The 21,789-nt window shown below is 40.6% G+C and overlaps 1 protein-coding gene across 4 annotated transcripts in view; it reads right to left on the bottom strand.

The window, feature by feature from the left end:
* Positions 1-5,558: 5,558 nt before the first annotated feature.
* COL12A1 (collagen type XII alpha 1 chain) overlaps positions 5,559-21,789 on the bottom strand; it is a 114,937-nt gene continuing 98,706 nt past the window's right edge. For 3 of the 4 annotated variants that reach the window (XM_081250402.1, XM_081250403.1, XM_081250405.1), the window contains 10 exons: positions 21,212-21,265; positions 20,793-20,846; positions 16,350-16,403; positions 14,955-15,026; positions 11,741-11,776; positions 11,565-11,631; positions 10,266-10,454; positions 9,245-9,313; positions 8,087-8,257; positions 5,559-5,869 (listed from right to left, as the gene is read on the bottom strand). In XM_081250402.1, the coding sequence (XP_081106528.1) occupies positions 5,694-5,869; positions 8,087-8,257; positions 9,245-9,313; positions 10,266-10,454; positions 11,565-11,631; positions 11,741-11,776; positions 14,955-15,026; positions 16,350-16,403; positions 20,793-20,846; positions 21,212-21,265 (942 nt within the window). In that variant the 3' untranslated portion in view covers positions 5,559-5,693. Of the gene's footprint in view, positions 5,870-6,627; positions 7,045-8,086; positions 8,258-9,244; positions 9,314-10,265; positions 10,455-11,564; positions 11,632-11,740; positions 11,777-14,954; positions 15,027-16,349; positions 16,404-20,792; positions 20,847-21,211; positions 21,266-21,789 lie in introns of those variants that run through there. The other variant, XM_081250404.1, reaches the window with a different exon arrangement.

The raw sequence follows: 21,789 nt of genomic DNA, 5'->3' as shown, positions 1-21,789 counted from the left end.
GAATGTGGCTAGTCAAATTACTGTGTTGATCGCTGAGGTTGATCATAATGGATTTATAGACTTAACCCTCTGCCCCAATGGTTGATTTTCTCCTACTGTGCGGAAGTACCCTGGGTATAGTCATGGATATTATAAGCAGTTGGGATAACCTGGAGTTAAGGTTTTAGTACATAGGTGTGACAGAAGAATAAAGGAGCAAGGGAGTTTGGCTGATCTGGATAATTGAGCTATTAAATGGGGCTTTTCCTTTTGACTCAGAAGTTGACAAATGGCCATAAAGATAAAAGAAAACCATTAAGTGCCACGCACGTTCTAAAGAGAGCCATAAAGCACATTCCACTGGAACTTCCAAGAATTGGTAGAACTGGCTCTGCCATCCAAACTGACTCCATCACACCAAAGCAGCCTATATTTGCAAGAGAAAGAATCAAGAAGAATCCTTGGAAGCAGGTGATCATTGGTGTAGGGCAGAGAGTTGTGGTTTTTACTTTCTATTATAGATAGAGTGCTTCACAGGGAGATCAGCTCGGTCACCTCTAGGTGACCACCTAGAGGGGTGGGATAGGGAGGGTGGGAGGGAGACAAAAGAGCGAGGAGATATGGGGATATATGTATATGTATATGTATATGTATAGCTGATTCACTTTGTTATAAAGCAGAAACTAACACACCATTGTAAAGCAATTATACTCCAATAAAGATGTTAAAAAAAAAAGAGTGCTTCAAACCTTCACCCAGTGAGCCACATGAGAGAAGCTCTAAGGAAAACCATTTACAGAGATTGAGCATTGTCTTCAAGAAGAGCATATTATTCCATGGATGGGTATGTATTACACAGTAGACTTGCTGACCTAACTTACATGCCTACGTGCTTGAATGGGGAAAAATGAGTGGGAGGCAGCAAGGCAAAGAGAGGTCGCATTTGTGGGAGCAGACTTGCATTTTTCATTTGGCTTGACAAGGATGCTTCAGTCTCCCGTGGTCAAATGGGCACTTAGAGAGTCACCAGACTTGGGCCATCTTACTGGAATCCCTCCTAACAGGACTTTAGGTTCGGGGAGAGGACCTGAGTAGCAAGTAGCTGTGAGGTATTCCATGGGGACAAAAGCTGACTGGGGGTTGGGAGAGGTCATTCTGGACATAACTGGGTAGTGGACAGGGCCCCTGAAGGCTCCTCTGAAGAATATACACAGGTACCCAACAAGAGGAGTAGTACTTGGGTACACAACATGCAGTGAGCATTGACATTCAAGAGAGGATTCTAGTAGCCCACATTAAGTGGAGAAAACCTTAACCTCCTTTTTCTCTAGTCCTCATCCCCTAGCTGAATTCTGAAGAAGCTGGAGTGAAAGAGCTGACATACCATCTCTACAGTCCAAGTCCTAAATTTTGACTTTAAGGTAGAAAGGAAAAGGAATACTAAATTAGATTTGAGATTAACATTTTCAAGTGGATTAAATTGCACTGGACTGGACTGGAGTATTCACACTTGAAATAATCTAAAAGCAATGGGCTCTGTCTGAGGTGTGCAAAGGGACAGAAAAAGATTATCCAACACAGCATAACTGAAGGCAGTGCCTAAAGAAAAATAAAACTAGCTTTGTACTCCTTGGAGTTCAGGTGGTTCATTAAACTGGGTATGTTACCAAGACATGAAGTCCAAGCTGGATAAGGAAAGGAGTGAAGATGAGGAGGAGGTGATGGATAGGAAGATCATAGAAGCTTCATCACATTGAGTGTCATGATGAAGCTGAAGAGCTGCAGTGGGGGTACTTGAGTAGGTGAGCTGGAAACCCAAGAGGATTGGTCTGTCTAAATCAGTGATTACGGGACTTCCCTGGTGGCACAGTGGTTAGGAGTCCACCTGCCAATGCAGCGGACACGGTTCGAGCCCTGGTCTGGGAAGATCCCACATGCCGCAGAGCAACTAAGCCCGTGCGCCACAACTACTGAGCCTGCGCTCTAGAACCCGTGAGCCACAACTACTGAGCCCATGTGCCACAACTACTGAAGCCCATGTGCCTAGAGCCCATGCTCCACAGTAAGAGAAGCCACTGCAATGAGAAGCCTTCGCACCGCAACGAAGAGTAGCCCCCGCTCGCCACAACTAGAGAAAGCCTGCGTGCAGCAACGAGGACCCAACGTGGCCAAATATTAATTAATTAATTAATTAACTAATTAAAAAACAAAAAAAGTAGTGGCAGTTTGATACAAGTCCAAGAACTTCAAGAGACTGAGTAGCTGAGATTAAGTAAAAGAGAATGATTTTGAAGAGAAGAAGATAACTGAGATAATTATGTATTTGTCATCCAACATGGATGCTTAAGACACCCAGAAGATATTGGGGTGGATAAAAGCACTGATGGCCCTGTACAAGCCCCTACTGAATGGGGTGGAGTGACCATGAAGTAAATAGATGACAGTTATGGGGAGCTGGGTATGAGCCTCAAATGATGAAGGTGTTTTACAGAAGGAAGGATTGTTGGTCTGGAAACAGTGCTGAGGAGTCAGGAGGACACATCCCCACCCACCAACTCTGGAAGGTATCTACCATCTCTGCGGTGTCTTCAGGGTCAAGCCAGGAGGTGCTGGGATTGCTCACTGAAGAGGCTAAGGTTTTGGGGGAGTTTGTTGAGAATGGAATGGGAATTCCAGATGTTCCATTGGAAAGGGTGATGGTAAAGGAGGAATAGGGAGTTGGCAGAGATTTGTAGAGAAATCTGTAAATCTCTTGAAGAATGTTGAGCAGAAGACATGACAGGGTCAGGCTTGCATTTTAGATAAATCACACTGGCATGTGTGAAAGACTTCTTTGAGGGCTCCAAGGCTATAGGAAAAAGGACCACTTGAGAGACTGTGATTTGTGGCTAGAAACTGCCTCGAACTTGTTAGATGCTCAGTATCTCCTTCTCAAACACTAGTTTGTGCCCCAAACAACTTCTTTTGTTTGGACTGGATGTGACCATAAATGTAACAGAACCAAAGTCCTTTATCTTGTAGCAACGTATAAGGTTTTTGTGTCAAAATGTAGGGAAAATGAGGGTAAATTTCTTGCATTTCTCCTCTTTACTAACTTGAGCTCTTCTGTTTTTTGTTTGTTTGTTTGTTTTTGCGGTACGCGGGCCTCTCACTGCTGTGGCCTCTCTCGTTGCGGAGCACAGGCTCCGGACACACAGGCCCAGCGGCCATGGCTCACGGGCCCAGCCGCTCCACGGCATGTGGGATCTTCCCGGACCGGGGCACGAACCCGTGTCCCCTGCATCGGCAGGCGGACTCCCAACCACTGCGCCACCAGGGAGGCCCTTGAGCTCTTCTTAATAGTCATAATCCAGAGAAGGGGAGGAGGAATCACCTGTATGACATTATCTAAGCATTACTTTGGGTCTGCACAGCGACTCCCCATTTCATTTAAAAGGAAATTGAATAAGTGGTTGACTTGTATAAATAAACTGTCAATGAATCAAACACACACACACACACACACACAAAGAGACTGTGATTATACTCCTGATAAGAAATCCCAAGGGTCTAAAATCGAGTAGTAACAACAGGGTGATTAAGATATGTATGTAGGAGCTCAATCAGCTAGACTTGATGAATTGGATGTGAGAAGTGAAAGAACAAAGAGTTTACAATGACTCTCAAATTTCTAGCCTCAGGAACTGGTGGTTGGTGGGGACAATGGAGGAAAAGCAGACTTATGAGGAGATATGTTCAGATTTGGACACTGTGTCAAAGATTAAAGTCTTGAGTTGACGCCCAGTATTCATTTCCCCTCATATCGTTATAGGTAGCTGATTTTAGTTTGGTACATGGCCACCCAAAATAGTGACAGCATTTCACACTGATAGCTGCATGTAGCCACGTAACCAAGTTCTGGCAATTGGCATGTAATATAAGTTTGGTGTTGTAATCTGTGTTTGCAACTTCCAGGAAGCATCCTTAAAAGGAGGGGTGAGTTTTTCTTCACTCCTTCCTCTTTCCTGCAGGGGACTATGGACATAATAACTAGAGGTCTACTAACCGTCTTGGTCTAGAAGTGTAACTTGGCCACAGAAGCCACAAAAAGCAGAGCAGAAAAACAGAAGGGGCCTGGGCTTTGACTTCGTAAACATGAAAAATAAATTTCTGCTTGTTTAAACCACTGTTAGTTGAAATTACAGAAATTACAGATGAATGCTATGAATTCGGCAATCTGCTTGAAACCTCTTGATCACAATACATTTATTATCTAGTCCTTTTGATCGTGGTCTCCAGGAAGCATTTAACTCAAGATGTTTTGCTCTGTGGAAAATGTTCTTTCAGTACTTCTCTCTTCAACTGATGTCAGTTCTTTCAAACAAACGTTTACATTGTTTTCTTTGATATTTAAAATGATGTTATTGCATTCATAAAAATTAAAAAAAAAGAAGGTATCACTAAATGTAAACATTTCCATTAAGGATTATCCTTTTTGCAGTTAAACATGCTATTGGGTAAAAAGTATGGTATAGGAAAGTGACTGAATGCATACGAAATCTTGTGGCTTGTTAAAGGTTGTTTGGTTGTTTGGGGTCTCCTAGGATACTTAGTTGTTTTTCCACCAACCCACACTTCCTCTACATTCCTAATAAAGCCTTTGGAATCTGCTGAGCTTTTTAAGGCTCTCTCACGACTCTCCTTCTATGACTTCACCACATCATTAAAAATCTAAAGTTATTTAGCATAATTTAATAGTATTAGCAAGATTTGTAACTGTATCCAAGGAAATGAACTTGTTTGTTTTAACAACCGCCTGGACAGTCCAAAAGGCCATTAAAGAAAAAACATACCATGTCACATTTTCAGTAGTTTTATTGAAAAATGCCTCTTTTGTTTCAGAAATAAATAATATAAGGCAGTGAAATTCACAATCTGCAGTTAAAATATAAAAGCAGCAATTCTATGTTCATAGTCTTGCAAACATTTTCCAACTGCTTTTGATAACTAAGAAACATTATGTTCTGGGAAAAAAAAAGTTCATACTAAATGTACAACACAAACATGCAATTCCATCTCTGCAGAATAATCTGCAATTTGGTATAAATGTTAGCGTGTCTAAAACAAGGAGGTTTAAGGCAATATGGAACTGTATCCAGTTGATACAATAATTTCAGCTACATGGCTTAAGGTTTGTGGTTGTTAAAGGAGATGTATGAGAGCATACTATGCCCTAATGTATAACAGAAGACAGAAGCGGAAGATGAATAGTTGCAACAGAGTTGACTTTTCCCTCTTTTTTGGTTTTAGGAGGGGAACTGCTTGGATCGGGCTGTCATTGAACTGCAAATAAGCGTTGGAAAAGATAAACTGCCCTCTCGAAATACACAGTCGTTCTGGGGTCCAGGACTTAACTGCTTAACCTAAGAGTTTCACTGAGGCTTCCCGCTGTGCTACCTAAAGGCACAAGGCGCGTTCTCTCCCTGCAGCTTTTGGGAACAAAGTATTTTGCAAGCACTTCAAGGGCAAAGACAAAGACTTCTACAGACTGCGTGCCGCGAGCTAGGCTTCCTGCAGGAACAAGGTTCTCTGCAGCCAGAAAGGGTACTCTCGGATGAAGCAACGCCGGAGGAAACGTGACAGATAACACGTGCACTGCTCCATCTGACCTGTAAATGAGAATCCCAACACCTCCCCCCAGCCTGGCCGAGCTGCGCGCGCGCGCGGTGTCAGGTTCACTGCCGGGGGCCGCGGAGCAGGGCGCGCCGCCAGCGCGCATGCGGAGGACGCTCCTCGGCGGGCTCGTCGGCGCCATAGTCTTCGTACTCGTCCGCCGTCCGCTCGGGCTCCACCGGCACGATGAAGGGCTCGCGCTCAGGCAGGTAGGCCCCGCCCTCGGGCACGTAGGGCTCTGTCCGATTCAACATTACAGTTATGGCATGATTTGGAAGGCACACACACACACAGCAAAAGCTAAATCATCACCCGAGGGGATGGCACTCCAGTCTTAATCTCATAACTATAAACAGATAAATTACAATGTTCTGATTGCTTCCATTTGCAGAGAGAATTTGGTGATCAATAATGAAATGGCACTTGTTTTTAACCTTCAAAGATCCAGCAGTAAGTACAATCATTGCACAAATACCTGGGAAGGGTCAGAGACTGGGCCAAGGAGAACTGTCAACCAACCTAGGTAGGGTATTTGCAAATCCCCAAGTAACTGTTCATGACTTCACACTCCTCAATTCAAAGAACCATTTGGAAAGATGAGGAGGTGAGGGGAAGTTACATTGGCTCCTAGAAACTGAGCTCTGGAGGTGAAAATCAACTATCACCAGGTAACATACAGTACATGACATTTTCTGTGGCTGTCTCTCCCACGGCCTGAGTTACAGCTGGTGGGTGAGGACCACCAGTGACTACAGCGAAACAGGAAGAGAAGTGACTCTAAAACTTTGGTTTGAAAATTGCGATTACAAAATCCAAATGAAAGTACATGTACAAAAGATAATCATAGTAAGACACATGCCCTGAATCAGACACATCGCTAACAAGCGAGAGATGAGGAGATTCTACTTGGTGTTATTCCGGCAGAGAGCAAGCAGCAGGCAGAAGCTGATTGTACAGGACTGTTAAGTGATTTTAGTGGACAGGATCACATACAAATCATTTACAAGCCATAATTAGTTTATTATTTACATAAGATATTTCTCTTTAACCAGGTTAATTGTTTTTCTCAAAATGGCATCATCTCTGCGGTTAGTAGTTTTATTATGCGCCTCTTTCAAAGCTGAGGCTCCTCATGAGCTGTGTGTTTGAACTTTTTTTTTTAATAATATTTTTCTACATTATTACTGAAATGCATCAGGCTTATAAACTAACACCACTGCTTTTGTCTCATTCAAGTTAGTATAAAGAGTCTCCACCCTCCATTATGACCCAGTTCATTAACCATATCTGTGGTGAGATTTCCATACAGACGCATTTCCTAATAAGCACGTGCGCAAACATCTCAGAAACAGGATTTTCATGTATTCAAACTGTAAGCAGCACTGGCGACTTAGAAAATTTGTTAGCCGGAACCTGAAACAGGTCAAAGATGATAGTTTTTAAAAGTTGAATTACTATGCAAAAAAAACATCTATACACATTCATCTAAGTATGTAATGGTTAAAGTATATATGTATATATCCATATATTTCAAGTTATTCACACATACCAGAAGGCAGAGGTAATTTAAATTTCTTTTATAAAGAGTAAAATTGTAATTTTGCGAATGGGTTGCTTGAGAAATTTACGATTCGTGATTACTTTTGGTCATACGTAAGTATGCACATAAATATATAGATATATAGATATTTAGATATTCAACTACTCATGCACTACTTGCTAGTAGCCAACCATATCAAACAGCAGTATCATTTTTAAAACTTGCAAGATGCTTGAGGGTGTGCTGATGAAAAGGTCACCACTGACCGCTGCCCACAGCATTAATATATTTATTTTCAGATCAGCATATCGCCTTTATCCCCACAGTCCCCAAAATCAGGCTTAAGAGACTTCTGCCTCCTGTAATTGTCAAGTACTAGAACTTCATGACTGACTCTAAAAACATTAAGTCCCAGAGTTTATAAATATTAATTCCATGGACAATGTGAAATAGTGAAATATTTTCAGTTGTCTGCACCATATTATCAAATAGTCTGCCTACACATTAGAGTCTCAAAACAATTTTTTAGATATATTCTTGTATTCAACAAATCCCTCTTCCCAGCCTTTAGGGTTAAAAAAAAAAAACAGTCAATTGGTAGCATTCTTTGAACTACCAAGAGAAATAAAGAGAGGTTTATGATGTGATTTGGTAAGTGCAGAAGTATAGAAAGGAGGAGAAAATAATTAAATGAAATTTATGTGAAATAAGTTTGTGAAATAATGTTATAATGTGAAATAATGTTATAAAATTAACAGTAATTCTTTTGAGAGAGAATAACAAAGCATACAACTGAAAGAGTTGGTATCTTCAAGAAATCCTCAAATCAACTTTCCTTCAATCCTAGGGACCTTCATTTCCATTAAGGTTTTTTAATTCAGGTGAATTTGGGCCCCTATAATGGCAACAACATACCTGGATAGCCTTGTCCATTGTATGGGATGCTGGCACACTGGGAAGAGTCACAGTATCCAGGAGGACCTGGGGGGCCTCGGATACCTGAGTTTCCAGGACGACCAGGGGGACCTGGAGGACCTCTTGAACCTGTGGACCCTGGTGGACCTGTTCTGGATTCTCCTTGTGGACCTATTATGGGTTTAAAAGAAATATTTCCCCTCTTGTCAAACACATCTCCTGAGGCAGTCAACAATACTTTGGCACCTCCACTACTTCAAGACTAGACAATTCACTAGTGTATGGTAAGAAAATATTTCCTTAAGAAATCACCAGTATGACCCAGTGTAGAACTTTCTTACCAGTGATTCAAGAATTAATGCCAAAAATCCAACTATGTTAATGATTTTATTCAAAGAAAACTGACTTAGCAAGAATTGAGCCAAACTAAAGATATCAGTGAGTTCTCTGGTTTGCTCCCACTGTCTTAGAGATAAGACTCGCTGCAGGAAATGGCTGTGGTAGCCAAGGCAGACAGTCGGGTTGCCTGCTCCACGCCTCCAGACTATGTGAAGCAGTGTTATTTCTGGATCAAGTGACACTTACTCATGGTTAACATAAATGTAAAGATTTAACCTCCAGGACTGACCATGGTTGCAAGGGTCTCACGGACCTTTTAACGAAGAAAAAAATTCATTTTCAATCCAGTAAACAAAATGCACAGAACAACTATTATTTCCTTCCAAAACATCAATAAAGAAACTGTGAATGAAATCTTGCAACGTGTCAGGATTTCTGATGAGAGTATATTTCCTCAGTCTACTAGTGACATCTTAAAGAATACCAGAAGGAACAGGAAATGACACCATCCTTAAAGGCTATGAGGCCAAACAAAACAAATAGGAATCCCATAAAAAGAAACCAGCAACCCTCTGTGTCACTAAAACTCAAACCCTCATATATTAAAGTTAGAGTAAATGCTTAAATAGAACGCACTGAAACATTTTTGAACAAGAGAACATAAAAATGAGGAGGTTATACAAGTGGGACTTCTTGCTAAAATATATTCCGTGACGGTCAGTATGCCTGAAGCTAACAGGATGAGTTTGTGCGTCTCGTGGGGTCGTATGCTCTCTCAGTAATGGTATTTTCACTTGTTTGATGTACTAGCAAACCTACCTGAGGGGCCAGGCAGCCCTCGAGGTCCTGGAGATCCAATACCCCTTTCGCCTTTCTCTCCTGGCAAACCTAAGCAAGCACAAAATGGGAAAACACAGAGGGAAAATTATCCGGAAATATGTAGTCTTCATCGGAACTAATAGTACTTGATTCAAGTAATTCATTTCCCTTAGTGAAAGCAGAACCCAATTTTTCACAGAAGTCCACGCTTTAAGCCAAATCTTTCTAGACATTTGTGTAATTCCAGATTCATGGCCAAGAAACAAATCTGGCTACAAGTCAGGGGAAAAATTACTTGAAGAAAACAAACACATCTAATATATTATTTTAGAAGCACTAATTAAGAACAGAAATCTTGAATAAATAGTTACAACTCACTGAAGACGTCTTAAAGGTATCTTATCTTTAGTAGCCCTATCAGTACCACATCTAAATAATCAGAATTACAGACATATCTAAGTTTTCCGCAGAATGTTAGCCATCACTTTGACAAAAGTGAGTACCCAGCATCCTGAAACATCTGGAATCAGATAATCCTGTTTTTCTTCTTTTCCTTCAGTTACACTTATCTACCATGAAATTAAAGCCAAAGAAACACATAAGACCTGTCTCCAGGCCCTGAATAAAGGAACCAGAAGAATTTAGATCTAAAATCTTAGGGCTGCTTGCATTCAGTTGCTGCCCAGCTCTTGCCAGTCAAAACAATTAATAAGATTTTATGCCTGATTCAGTTTGCCAGGATACAGTTTTTCCCATTAACGACAACAGCAATCAGAAAATAGCATTGTCTTTACTGAGCTCTCATGACAAAATTTTCCTGTTTTCTAAGACAGGGATCTCTACAGCCTGCCGCTGCCTAAGAAGAAAGACAGGTTCATGGATGCATGGCTCTTCTGGGGCTGTCCAAATAAGACCTGTGTAGTTTGCTAAGTCCAGTCTTCTACATGCTTTTCAACCGGACCCAGCTCCTACACTTGCAGATTCCTTCCTTTATCCCTATGCAGCAGTCAGGAATGCCTACCTCGTTCACCTGGGGGTCCCTGCATCCCTGGTGTGCCCGGGAAGCCTGGCCGCCCCCCAGGTCCTGGTTCTCCTCTGGCTCCCGCGTTGCCAGGGGGCCCTGGAGGACCCGGCGGGCCTGGTTGGTTGCGACTAGAGTGGTAGTCGTTTGGAATCTGATTCAGCATCTGATTGAATCTGCTCATCTGACCTAAAAAAATAAATAAGACTTATTAGTAAGAAACCCACTAAGGGAGGGATGAGAGGATGAAATGGTTTTCTCTTAGTGTCTGGCGAAATCCATCTCTGTCCTGCACCCTCCAGCAAACATTCTAATTGGAAACCCAAAACTGAAATAAAACACTCCAGTCATCCTGGACAAAATGATCCCCGATAAACAACCGTCTCCACAAAATACTGACCAGTAAGCCATCAGCATTACTATAAACATAAAGGAGTTGTGAAAGTTTAACAGGGCTCTGATATAAAGCCCCGAGGTTTACCCAATGATGCCACTCGAAAGAGAACCTTTTTTAAATTAATAAATTATAGCATTTTCGCGTGTGTGCCTATGGCAGTGATAATGAGGCTTTAGTGTAAACTGGAATCACCTGTGGGATACATTGAAAGCTACAAATTTCTGGGCCTCATCCCCAAAGACAGCGAGTCACCAGGTTTAGGGCGTGGCCCAGGAGTATCATTTCTCACACGCAGCATAGGTGAGTCTAACGCAGGTGATCCTCAGGACCACACTGGGAGACACCTGGACTAAGATTTCCAAAAAGGGGGGCCCTGATTTGGAGGCCACACTCAGTTTGCAGGCACTGAGCCTTATCGCTTAATAGGTCTCATGGAATAAGGAGAAAGAGTCTGTGGAAAATAACGAGGCAAGAAAAAGTTCCCCATCAACAGGGACTTTGTAGGATCAAATTAATCTCAGTGGTCCTCCTTCCTTAGAGTCCAGAAAAACTCAAAAGTCATAACTTAAAAGAGCCAATGTTTGCTGCTTCAGTGTACAATGAGTGAAGATCACTAAAAATCCTAATACTGAAACTGAAAGGCCCTTTTAAAATACAATTTTGTATCAGGCTGACTGTAAGGATAACAAGCTATTATTTTACCTTGGTTTATTGTTTTACCTTAATGATAGTCATTAAAATATCGTTGGCTTTATCTAACAGGATACAAGACTGACACTGTACAAAAATAAGAGTTCATGAAAATGAAATAGAAACATATATCTATGACACAAACTGCATTTTCCTGCAATTAACTAAAAACAACACACACACTCATACATTAAAAGGAAAAGAAATTTTACCACTTATCAGTTGTTCACAGACTTGTCTTGCAACTGCTCGCATCATGTTCTGGGAAGCAATGTCTCCCTAGTTAATTAAATCAATAAGTAGGATCAGCATGTTATTTCCATAGTTTCAGAGTTCAATGTTTAACACACGGTATAAATTTGTAAGTCAAATTTTAAGAAATACATACTCTATCACCTTTCTCTCCTTTCAATCCCGATGGACCCTGAAATATAGGAATTTCAGATATTAGAAACTGACAGACATGGTCTAAAATGACTCATGAATGGACAGGATGAGGTCTGCTTTCTAACAAGTTAGCAAAATGACACATCACATTTGCATCCATGTTACTCGCATTTTGCTTGTCTGTCGAAAGGAATCTAATCTGTCTCCCTGTCTCTCTCTCTCCCTCTCTCAGAAGCACGTGTCCTCCAATATAGTGCTGAGATGTGAATTTTATGATCACCAATTTAGAAGTTATGTACTGTGCGTACATTTTATGGTGCCATTCACAATATAGGTCTGGAACTGAAACACATGTAAAATTGCCCTTGCTACCATTCTACTTTCCTTTACATCACCATGGCTGGGGAGCTCAGGTGGTTATTTTAGGTTGTGCATGAGGTTAATCTTGGTTTAGTTAGAACCCATAAGAACCTGTTCTAGTAAGAGCTTTCTGTCAATTCCCTAACTAAATATATATCTGTAACTTCTTCCAGTGATTTTTTGTGCACTGGGCCTGAAAGGAACCACGTGACTCCCTTATTAAGGGGCTCGATCCAAATGGTGGTTCCCACATCCAAACACAACCACAGAACATTCGTCCCTGTTCTGTCAGCCCTCTCACTGGCCATGAGAGGATCTTGGAAAAAGTCTTCCTTCTAGTGCAAGAAGTTTTTGTCTTTCAATATATCTGCAGGCTGCCAGCTGAAAGGAATGCCCAAACCATTGACAAATCTGATGATCAGATAACATCCCAAACCAAACTGCCTCTTACGGTCTCCAAGACTCTTGCCTGAACGGCTCCAATGTCCTCCTAACTGCTCCTCCTGCATCCCATTTGGCCCCTTTTGAGTCTGTTCCCCACAGAGAAGCCAGACTGATATTTTTAAAAAGAAAATTGGCCCACATCACTCTTTGGCTCCAAGGGCTTCCCATCACACTAAGAATAAGATAAGAGATCCTCACCGTGGGCTGGGTGGTCCGCATGCTCACTGCGCCCAGCCAGCTGGCCTCATCTTTCATCCCTCTCCCCTCACTCCCTTTCCTTCCGGTGCCCGGGCCTCTCTGCTCTTCCTTCCACGTGCCACCTTCATCCTCCCTCGGCCTTTGTTCATGCTGTCCCCACTGCCTGGAACGCTGTTCCCGCCGCCTGCTCCCTTGCTTCATTCCACCTCCTCAGACAGACTCCCTGACTGCTGTATCTGAAATAGCCCCCTTCCGCCACCACAGTTACCCCCTAATCCCTTACTCTGTGTTTCTTTGCTTTGTTATCACTCATCATCACCAGAAACCATATTGTTTATTTACATTTTGGGGTCTATATCCTCCACTAGAATCTCCATGAGGGCAAGGACTTTGACTTGTGTACGTTTATATCCCCAGACCTTAGAACACCGACAAGCACATTTAGGCACCAAACAAATGGGTGTTGAGTAAATGAATAAAAATATTCCATCAGCAGCTCCTGGAAACATCCACTACACAACATCAGGTGTTACACGTTAGCAAGAAGACACCACTGGTTCCAAGAGCTAATGACATAAGCTAACAGTGACTTGGCTAAGGTCTCTCCTAAGACCTTTATACTCCCATCTGCTAGTTTTGGTTTTAGAAACTAAAGGTAAGAGAGAAGAGAGAAGAAAAGGAGAGGTAATTTGCTACCTTAGAAGGATGAGGAAGATAAAGGGGGAAAGGGGGTAGATAAGGTCCAAATAAATGGTACCAAATTATAGTCATAAGAAAAACTGGAGTTTGACTGCCCTTTGCTAAAAGTACTGGACTCTTAAGGAAACATTATTTCGTTTGGAGCCTTTTGTAAATTTCAGGAAATTATTTGTTACATTTACTGCTACTTTGTTCCCATGTGTTATTTTTTTCGTTTACTCCCACTCTGAGATTGTTCTAGGATATATGATTTAGAACTCATCTTTATTGTCAGTATCTAGAGCTCTCATTTCAAGTAAAGGAAGTAGAAGTTTCTTTCAGGTTTCTAACTTCGGCCATCAATTACATCAGTGATGTTCTTACATTAGACTCTCTTTCAGTCATAGTAAAATGAAATAGAATTCTGAAAGGGTTAACAAGTTCCATGTACTTTTTAGTGCTCTTGTGAAGCTTCTGTCATGATTCATTGAGGAAAAGAAAGTAATAAAGTCATATGCTAGTGTACACACAGAGTAAGAAGTACACCAGGAGTCCTTTCATCTTTATGCTGCTTGCTTAATTTTATGTAAACATAGAAGGCAGGCCATATCACATAAAGATTCTAAGTTAGTTTGACATTAAAAAAAATTTTAAGCTTGGGTTTATATAACTTTGGACAATACTTCAGAAGAGAGAGGTTCTGTTCAGAGAACATCCCTGATAGATGTGTCATTACTAGTAATTGGATTTGTTGATCTTTGAGATACATTTTTATATTTCAGAATTCTATTCAGACAAAAAAAAACTGCTTAAACTAAACTCATTCCTCATACATACAAAGAAGGAAGAGCTTGTAACAAAGAATGTGGAGCCCAACAGTCATTACGGATACTTCTGGATATTTTAGAAGCTATGAATTCAGTTTTGGAGATACTGATTTGAAAACAGAAGATATGCCTTATACCATCTCAACTATTATTTTAATCAAAACATCTGATGAAAAGAAAATTAAACTGCATGTAAATTGGAGCAGGGCAGTATACAAAAGTATAATGGTGGGTGAGATAAATCCTTTTAATTCTGGGACTAATGCTCTAGCAACCTCAGTGTAAGAGCAAAGAGCCAGCAGTGTGGCTACAAGATAGTGACAAAGGGTTAACTTCTAAAGAGCACCCACGGAGGCGCCACGCACCGTCATGTATTTTTCTATCTTAAGCTGCATACCGCTCCTAAATAAAAAGGATGATTTTGCTGACCCAGCTCTGAGTGTTTATTCAGTGCAGAAATATGTGTCTTGGCTGATAATCCCATTCTCCTTTTAAAGAAACCCTATGACCACAGTTTTCATCCCAGAGTGTTATAACTTAGAGAGAAAATTTTTAGAACTAGTACCAAGTGAAATCCATGGATTTAGCATAGCTTCAGCAAATGCTTCACACACATTACAGCAGAGATAACATAAATATGCCACAGCCTTGCAGTCTCCTCATTCATGGCCACAGTGGAATGACTAGGCATGCAGGCCGTCCACTTACTGGTCTGCCGTGGTCTCCGGGTTTTCCTGGTTTCCCACTCGGTCCTGTGACTCCTGGAGAGCCTGGGCTTCCCTACAACACAGGGAAGCTTACCGTCAAAGAAGAATGTCATCTAAAGTAAACTAACAGAGCATGGCTGGTTCTAAAAGCTTTTAGCACATAATCACATACTAAGGAAGAGCAAAATCAAATTTTAAGATAACATGGAGGAAAAACATCTTGAAAATTCCCATTCAGTCTTTATGGACTATATTTAATCAGCTTCACTATTCACAGACTGTGATCCTAGTAAATTGGCTGCTAAGTGAATTTGCAGAAAGCAATTCCTATTAGTTTGTTTCTATTACCAAACCAGAAAACTCATCAAAAGACGGGAGTGAACTCTGGCTGGGGAAAATATTGAGAAGGTAACTGGGCATCACATGGTGGAGTTTCCCCTTATCTCTTGGGAGTTGTATCTCAGCCTAGAAACTCACTTTTTCTTTGGTGCATTCAAATAAAGGGTGCCTCCTCTTCTAACATATCAGCACCCTCTATCCCATCAAAACCATAAGAATTTCTCCCCGTTCCTTCTAGCACAGCTTTAAGACATTTTAGCAACATTTTTAGTAAAATATTTATAATATCGCTAGTCAATACATTATGTCTAAAGCTAAAATATCCTTAAAATAGAATCATCAGATTTTTGTAAAACAATCCTTTATTCATCAATTATGTAAATTTTAATCTCTGGAGTAAATACTTTAAATCAAAGTTTATTATACATTTTCAACTCTACTTGAGAACATATATATTAAACATAAATAATAAAATTATTTTAACATATGCTCTCCTGTCTTCATATACAGCCAGAAGCCATGAAGAACATCCATCACCTCAAACAATGTAACTGTGATCTCACCTGGATGCAGGTATACAGATGCTTCTTTCAAAATCATTGGCTTCAGTATTTTCCCCAAAGATCTTAATTAGAAAACCTACTCGGATAAAACTTACTTCCTCTGAATGACTTAAAGCTGTTCAGTAATTAACATCCTTAAAATTCAAATATCATAGGCTACAGACTCTTAAAATTCTAGAACAGGAAGTAACCAGTAAGATCATAAAACCTACCACTTAATGTGGGCATGGAAGGAACTGGTTGGTTAGGGATATTTTTGTTGTTGTTGTTTTTCAACTATAACTTGATTAAACAGAAAGACTCTCTATTTTAACACCTCTGTTTTCTCTAGCCCATTTTGATTTAGGAGAATAAAAACAAGTAGCTCCCTCGACTGTGTGCCCCCCAGCACAGATGGAACATGCCTCAAAGGTCAGGTTACCAGGCTCTTCCCTAGCAAGTGGGGCTAGGGGTTTAGGCTGGGGAGATAAGAGTGTCACCTATTCCATTCTTACCGGTGGCCCAGGGGGGCCCCTAGGTCCCATTGCTCCATCTTTTCCAGTAAAGCCCTATTGTAAAAATGAAATTAATTATAGATTAGTAAAATAATGACCAAGTAAAATGGAAAGACACTAGATAGGTTGATAAGAGTGACAGGTGAGGGATTTAACCCAACTGCAGGTAACCTTTCAATATAAAGACAAATATGCCAAAAAATGTTTTCCATTTAAGTTATGCTTTTTATTGAATAATTCATTTCTATACTCAGTCACTTATATAGTTATAAATAAAATCATTTTAAGAATCAATCCAGTCTTCTCCGAAGAAAGCAGATTCCTTTTATGAAGATACTCACTTTTACTTTTATAAGAGTGTAAAGAAGTCTAAAGGAAGACTAGCCCTTTCTACCAAAAAGTCAATGTCGACTAACTGGTCCAGGAAGGATCAAAGTAAGATGAAGGGGGTGTTACATCACAGAAGATGCAGGAGGGGCCAACCACCTGGTTAGAAAACTCCCTTCCTTGTTTCCTAAGCAACACCAGACAGCCAGGGCAGGGCCACTGATGCTTCACTCCTCAGGGATTTCTCTCCTCTCCTCCAAGAAAGAGGCAAAACTATCTTAACTCCTCCACTCAAAAGAAAGGAAATCCTCAATCCTCACTCAATTTTTTTATCGGTCCGTCTCTCCTCATCTCACAGAAAGGCCAGACCCAGTCAGGGTTGCACTGGGAGAAGAGATCTGTACAGAAGCACCGGGCATCTCTGCGCAGCTTGCATGGTGCCAAGTGACCTCTGCCTGGAATGAGTCACTCGCTGCCCAGTTAGCATTCATCCCAAGTACAGACCTCTGAAATCCAGCCAAGGATTTCTGAGTCAGGTCGTTTTTTGTGTTGCTGCATTCCTCTGTCAAAGGAGATTTTTGTCTCCTTTGAGAATAAGTGTTAATTTTATGCATATACTTGGATTCTAGCACAAATCAAGAATATTTGGATCAATACCTCCATTAAGTATCCACACTCCCATTGATTTTACAAAAGAGGAAGTTTAAATTATTTCTTTAAAATTGTGTTAGAAATATTCCACCCCCTGCAAAAAGAAATTTTTTTTCAGAAACTTATAAACATTTCAGACTGTTTTCTGGAAGATCTAGGTCTGCTTAACAAAAAACAGACTACAAGTTCATTTCATGTAACATCAGCACAGCTTCTGAGAGCCACTTAAGAAGCAGAAATGCTCGGAGGATTGCTTGGACAGTTCAAATGACATTTCTACCATCTAAATTTCCTCCAGCTGCTGTAGAAGATACACTTTTTTCCCCACTTTTTTTAGGTAAGTATCGTATCTCTGAATAATCCTCCTTCAGTCATCCTAAGAACTTCCTGATCAACCATTTTCTCTTTTTTTTTTCTAGCTTTATTGGGGTATAATTGACAAATAAAAGTTGTATGTAATTATGGCGTACATGTGGTGTTTTGATATATGTATACGTTGTGAAATGATTACCACAATCAAGATAATTAACACATGTATCACCTCACATAGTTCTCATTTTCTTATGTAGGAGAATATTTAAGATGTACTCTATTAGCAAATTTCAAATACACAATATGGTATTAACTATAGTCATCACACTGTACATTAGATCTCCAGAACTTATCTTGCATAACTGAAACTTTGTATCCTTTTTAAAAAAATTTTTATTGGGGTGTAGTTGCTTTACAATGTTGTGTTAGTTTCTACCGTACAGCAAAATGTATCTGCTATACACATACATATATCCCCTCATTTTTGGATTTCCTTCCCATTTAGGTCACTGCAGAGTACTGAGTAGAGTTCCCTGTGCTATACAGTAGGTTCTCATTAGTTTTCTATTTTATACATAGTATCAATAGTGTATATATGTCTGATCTCCATGAAACTTTGTATCCTTTGTCTAATATCTCCCCATTTCTCCCTCTTCCCCTGCCCCTGGCAACCACCACTGTACTCTGTTTCCATGAGCTCAACTTTTTAAGGATTCCATACATTAAGTTAGATCATGCAGTATTTATCTTTCTGTGCTTGGCTTATTTCAGCTGGCATGTCCTCCAAGTTCATTGCAAATGACAGGATTTCTCTCTTCTTTAAGACAGAGTAATATTCCATTATATACATATATATATATATCTCACATTTTTTAATCCATTCATCCATGGATGGACACTTTGTTGTAACCAACCATCTTCTTTTAGAAGAAATACATATCTAAGTTGGGGTGAAGCGGATTTTATCCTGATGGCCTCAGAAGGGCTACCACTGAGCCATCTGTAGCACTTTGTACTGTAATTTTTTTTATTCTCCATTTTCAAAACTGTAGCAGTTATTGCTGCTTCCCTCCATGGGAGGGTGGCTGAGAGGACCTATGGCTGCTTTCACAGATACACTGCATGTCATGCCTGCACCTGTGGCTCTCTTGCTACTTTCTGACAGTCCCCAGAGCTGTGCCTCATTTGAAAATCATCTGTGCTGAAGGCAACCCATGCCTGCTGTTCCTACCACCTCCACCTTGGTAACACGTCTTCCTCACCATGGCCCTTGGGCTTGCTCTCCTGAGCTGTCTTCTCTTCTCTTCTACCACAGGGTTCAACTTTCTTTCTTTCTTTTATTTTTCAGTGGAGATGGCTGCACCCAAAGTCTAACTTTCCAAAACTGTTTATGTTCCCTCAGCTGTGCCTTCTACTCTCAGCACTAGCAGAAGGAAACTAAGTGGTAGGTCAGTGTACAAGACTGTGATGGAAAAAGACAAATGATTTCCTGAACACTTTCCTCAGCCTCAACACGAGAGTCCTGGGTGGCCTCACCAGGACTGGATTCACAGGTTAGAGCTAGAAGAAGGCAGTCCTTTCCACTCTCTCAATTTTCAGGGACACAGCGATGGCAGCAGTGGCTGCCTGACTGCCAGTTCAGGAGGAACGTGTTGATGGGATGGCACTGGCCACCCAGCGAGTCTGCACAAAGCCTGCACTGCATGAGTGTGATGGGCTCAACAGGGCTTCAGTAGCAGCGGCAGCAAGAGAGGCGGCCCATCATTTTTTTTTTATTGGACTATCATTGATTTACAACATTATGTTTAATTTCTGCTGTATAGCACAGTGACTCAGTTATACACACACACACACACACACACACACACACACACACATATATATTCTTTTTCATATTCTTTCCCATTATGGTTTATCACAGGATATTGAACTATATTCAATATGCATCATTACTTCCTGATTGCGGTATTTTTGGTTTTGTTGACTTAACTGAATAGACTGACTTGTCACCTTTGCAATCTCACTATTGTCCTTTATTGTAAAATAAGAATTCCAAAAAACTAAAGTGCCAGTCTCAAAAGAGTCAGAAGAATAAGTATATATAAGTACGACTGGGTCCCAGACTCCCAGAGAATACAGTTTTCTCTTTGACCTCACTCTCTCATAAACTCAAGAGTAGGCATTGGAGCAAATAACTTTCACTGGAAAATCATCCAAATTTGGTATTATCTGGGCACATCACATCTTTGCTCCATCTGACTGACCCAACTCTCCTGCCCCATGATGTCTTGGGGGTGTTAAGGGTAACAAATCAATGCCTTTAGTGACAGCTATTATAGCCCTGGCCCTCTGAGACCCTGCTGTTAGTCCTATGTTTTAACTTGATTAGTCAGAATCCAGACAACTCTCAGACTGTTGTCTGAACCAGAGGATGCTGAAAAGTCATCAGTGCCTTGGTTCTGAGCAACTCTAAAATATTTTATTAAAGCATTCGTAGTCTCCTATGAAAGCAAATTTTCTATAACATTGGATTAGAGCACAGAAGCCATGTTCACTGTGCTTCTCATTTACTTGTCCTAGAAAAAATTGGGTCTCCTGCACTGATTTCATCATAAGTCAAGAGCAAAACTGAAATCTGCCACAAATGAGCAAAATCCCTACTAAATTCCAGTCGGCTTTCCATCACAGAGGCCTACAGGGGGTATCTGAGTTCTAAAGGTGTAAAAAAGATGTCCCTGACTGCAATAGAAAGTGCCACGGAAATCAAGACTATTATTCTTAGAGTTACGTAAAAGATGCCTCATAACAAAGATTTTAATTTTAGGATTCAAAGCAATTTGCTAGGATTCTTGAATCCCTTTCCAATGAACCAAAATTCCTTTTAGGGACTTGTTTTTCCAAATATGAGAAAATAAAAAATTTTTCCAAAATTAAAATTCTGACAACTCATTTGAAGTCTCACCATTTTGTTTCATAGAACTTGAGATTGACCTGGTATCGGTTGGTCCACTGATATTAGCTTTTCTGCCTCCCATGAGATGTGTGAACTCTGCATTTCCAGCCATACAAATTGAATTATGGGGGGTTCTTAATTAATAGGCAACAATGTGATATCATTTCCAACATCATTACAACCTGCCCAAGAAAACTTACTCTATCTCCTGGAGGGCCCATTGGTCCTGGTGGGCCAGGTAATCCTGGGGTTCCCTACACAAAAGGAAAAAACAAGTGAAACACTGTAATTAACTTCTTGTGTGAGAAAAAGAATTTGTGTTATTCTCTAAGACGTTTGGGGAAAAAAATGCAGGGGGCTCTGAAAGGAAACAGACACTCAGAAGCAAGCCCAGTGCCAGCCCAAGAGGAAGATGCTCGCTCAGGCATCAAGCCCAGACCTGACTGAACAGCACAAGCTTGAAGACTAAGACCAGGCAATGGAATGGAAAGGATGTACAGCACACGGCCAGGCTTCTGCTTTGCTGCTTAACCTTGGTTCACCTTTTGAGGCACTACCAGGGCAACTATGCAAATAACACTTGACCAGAAAAGAAAAGACAGCGTGAAGAACAACTCACCGTCCGGCCTGGAAGTCCCGGCTCTCCAGCATCACCCTTCATGCCCTGGCGACCCTGGAGCAAAAAGCAGCGGGAAAACAGGTCTCAGGTGTTTTACAGAAATTAAGTGAAAAGGAAAGACGTGAGCCATTCCTGAAATCTCTGTCACTTCATAAATCCAGTGAAGCATATTTGTAAAGGGAGGTGAATAAATCATTTTGGGGACTGATGTTCACTTTTTAAACTACAAATGCTGTTATAATTTCCACTTAGCATGTTATGGGATAATTTTATATAATCATGGGATAATATGTCTCTTTTGAAAGAACCTAATTTAACATAGGGATTTTCATAGACATAAAAGTTGAAGGGAAAACTGTTTTTTATTTAATATATTTAATTTGGTGCTAATTTTAATAGATATTCAGTGAAACATTGTAACACAATTTTGGTCTTTATAACTACATGCTAGAAGACACCTGTTACACAGGCAAATCTGAATTAATTAAAGCTGATAAACTTCATTTAGTAGTAATAATAAGAAAAGGTAAAAGCCCCTAAAACTCCCTTTCGGACATAAGAAGCTAAAAGTAGATGCA

Source organism: Mesoplodon bidens (assembly GCF_964165515.1).
Source record: "Mesoplodon bidens genome assembly, chromosome: 12".
Taxonomy (NCBI): Eukaryota; Metazoa; Chordata; class Mammalia; order Artiodactyla; family Ziphiidae; genus Mesoplodon; species Mesoplodon bidens.
Note: the sequence above shows the minus strand (reverse complement) of the source record. Positions and strands in the feature narration are given on the sequence as shown.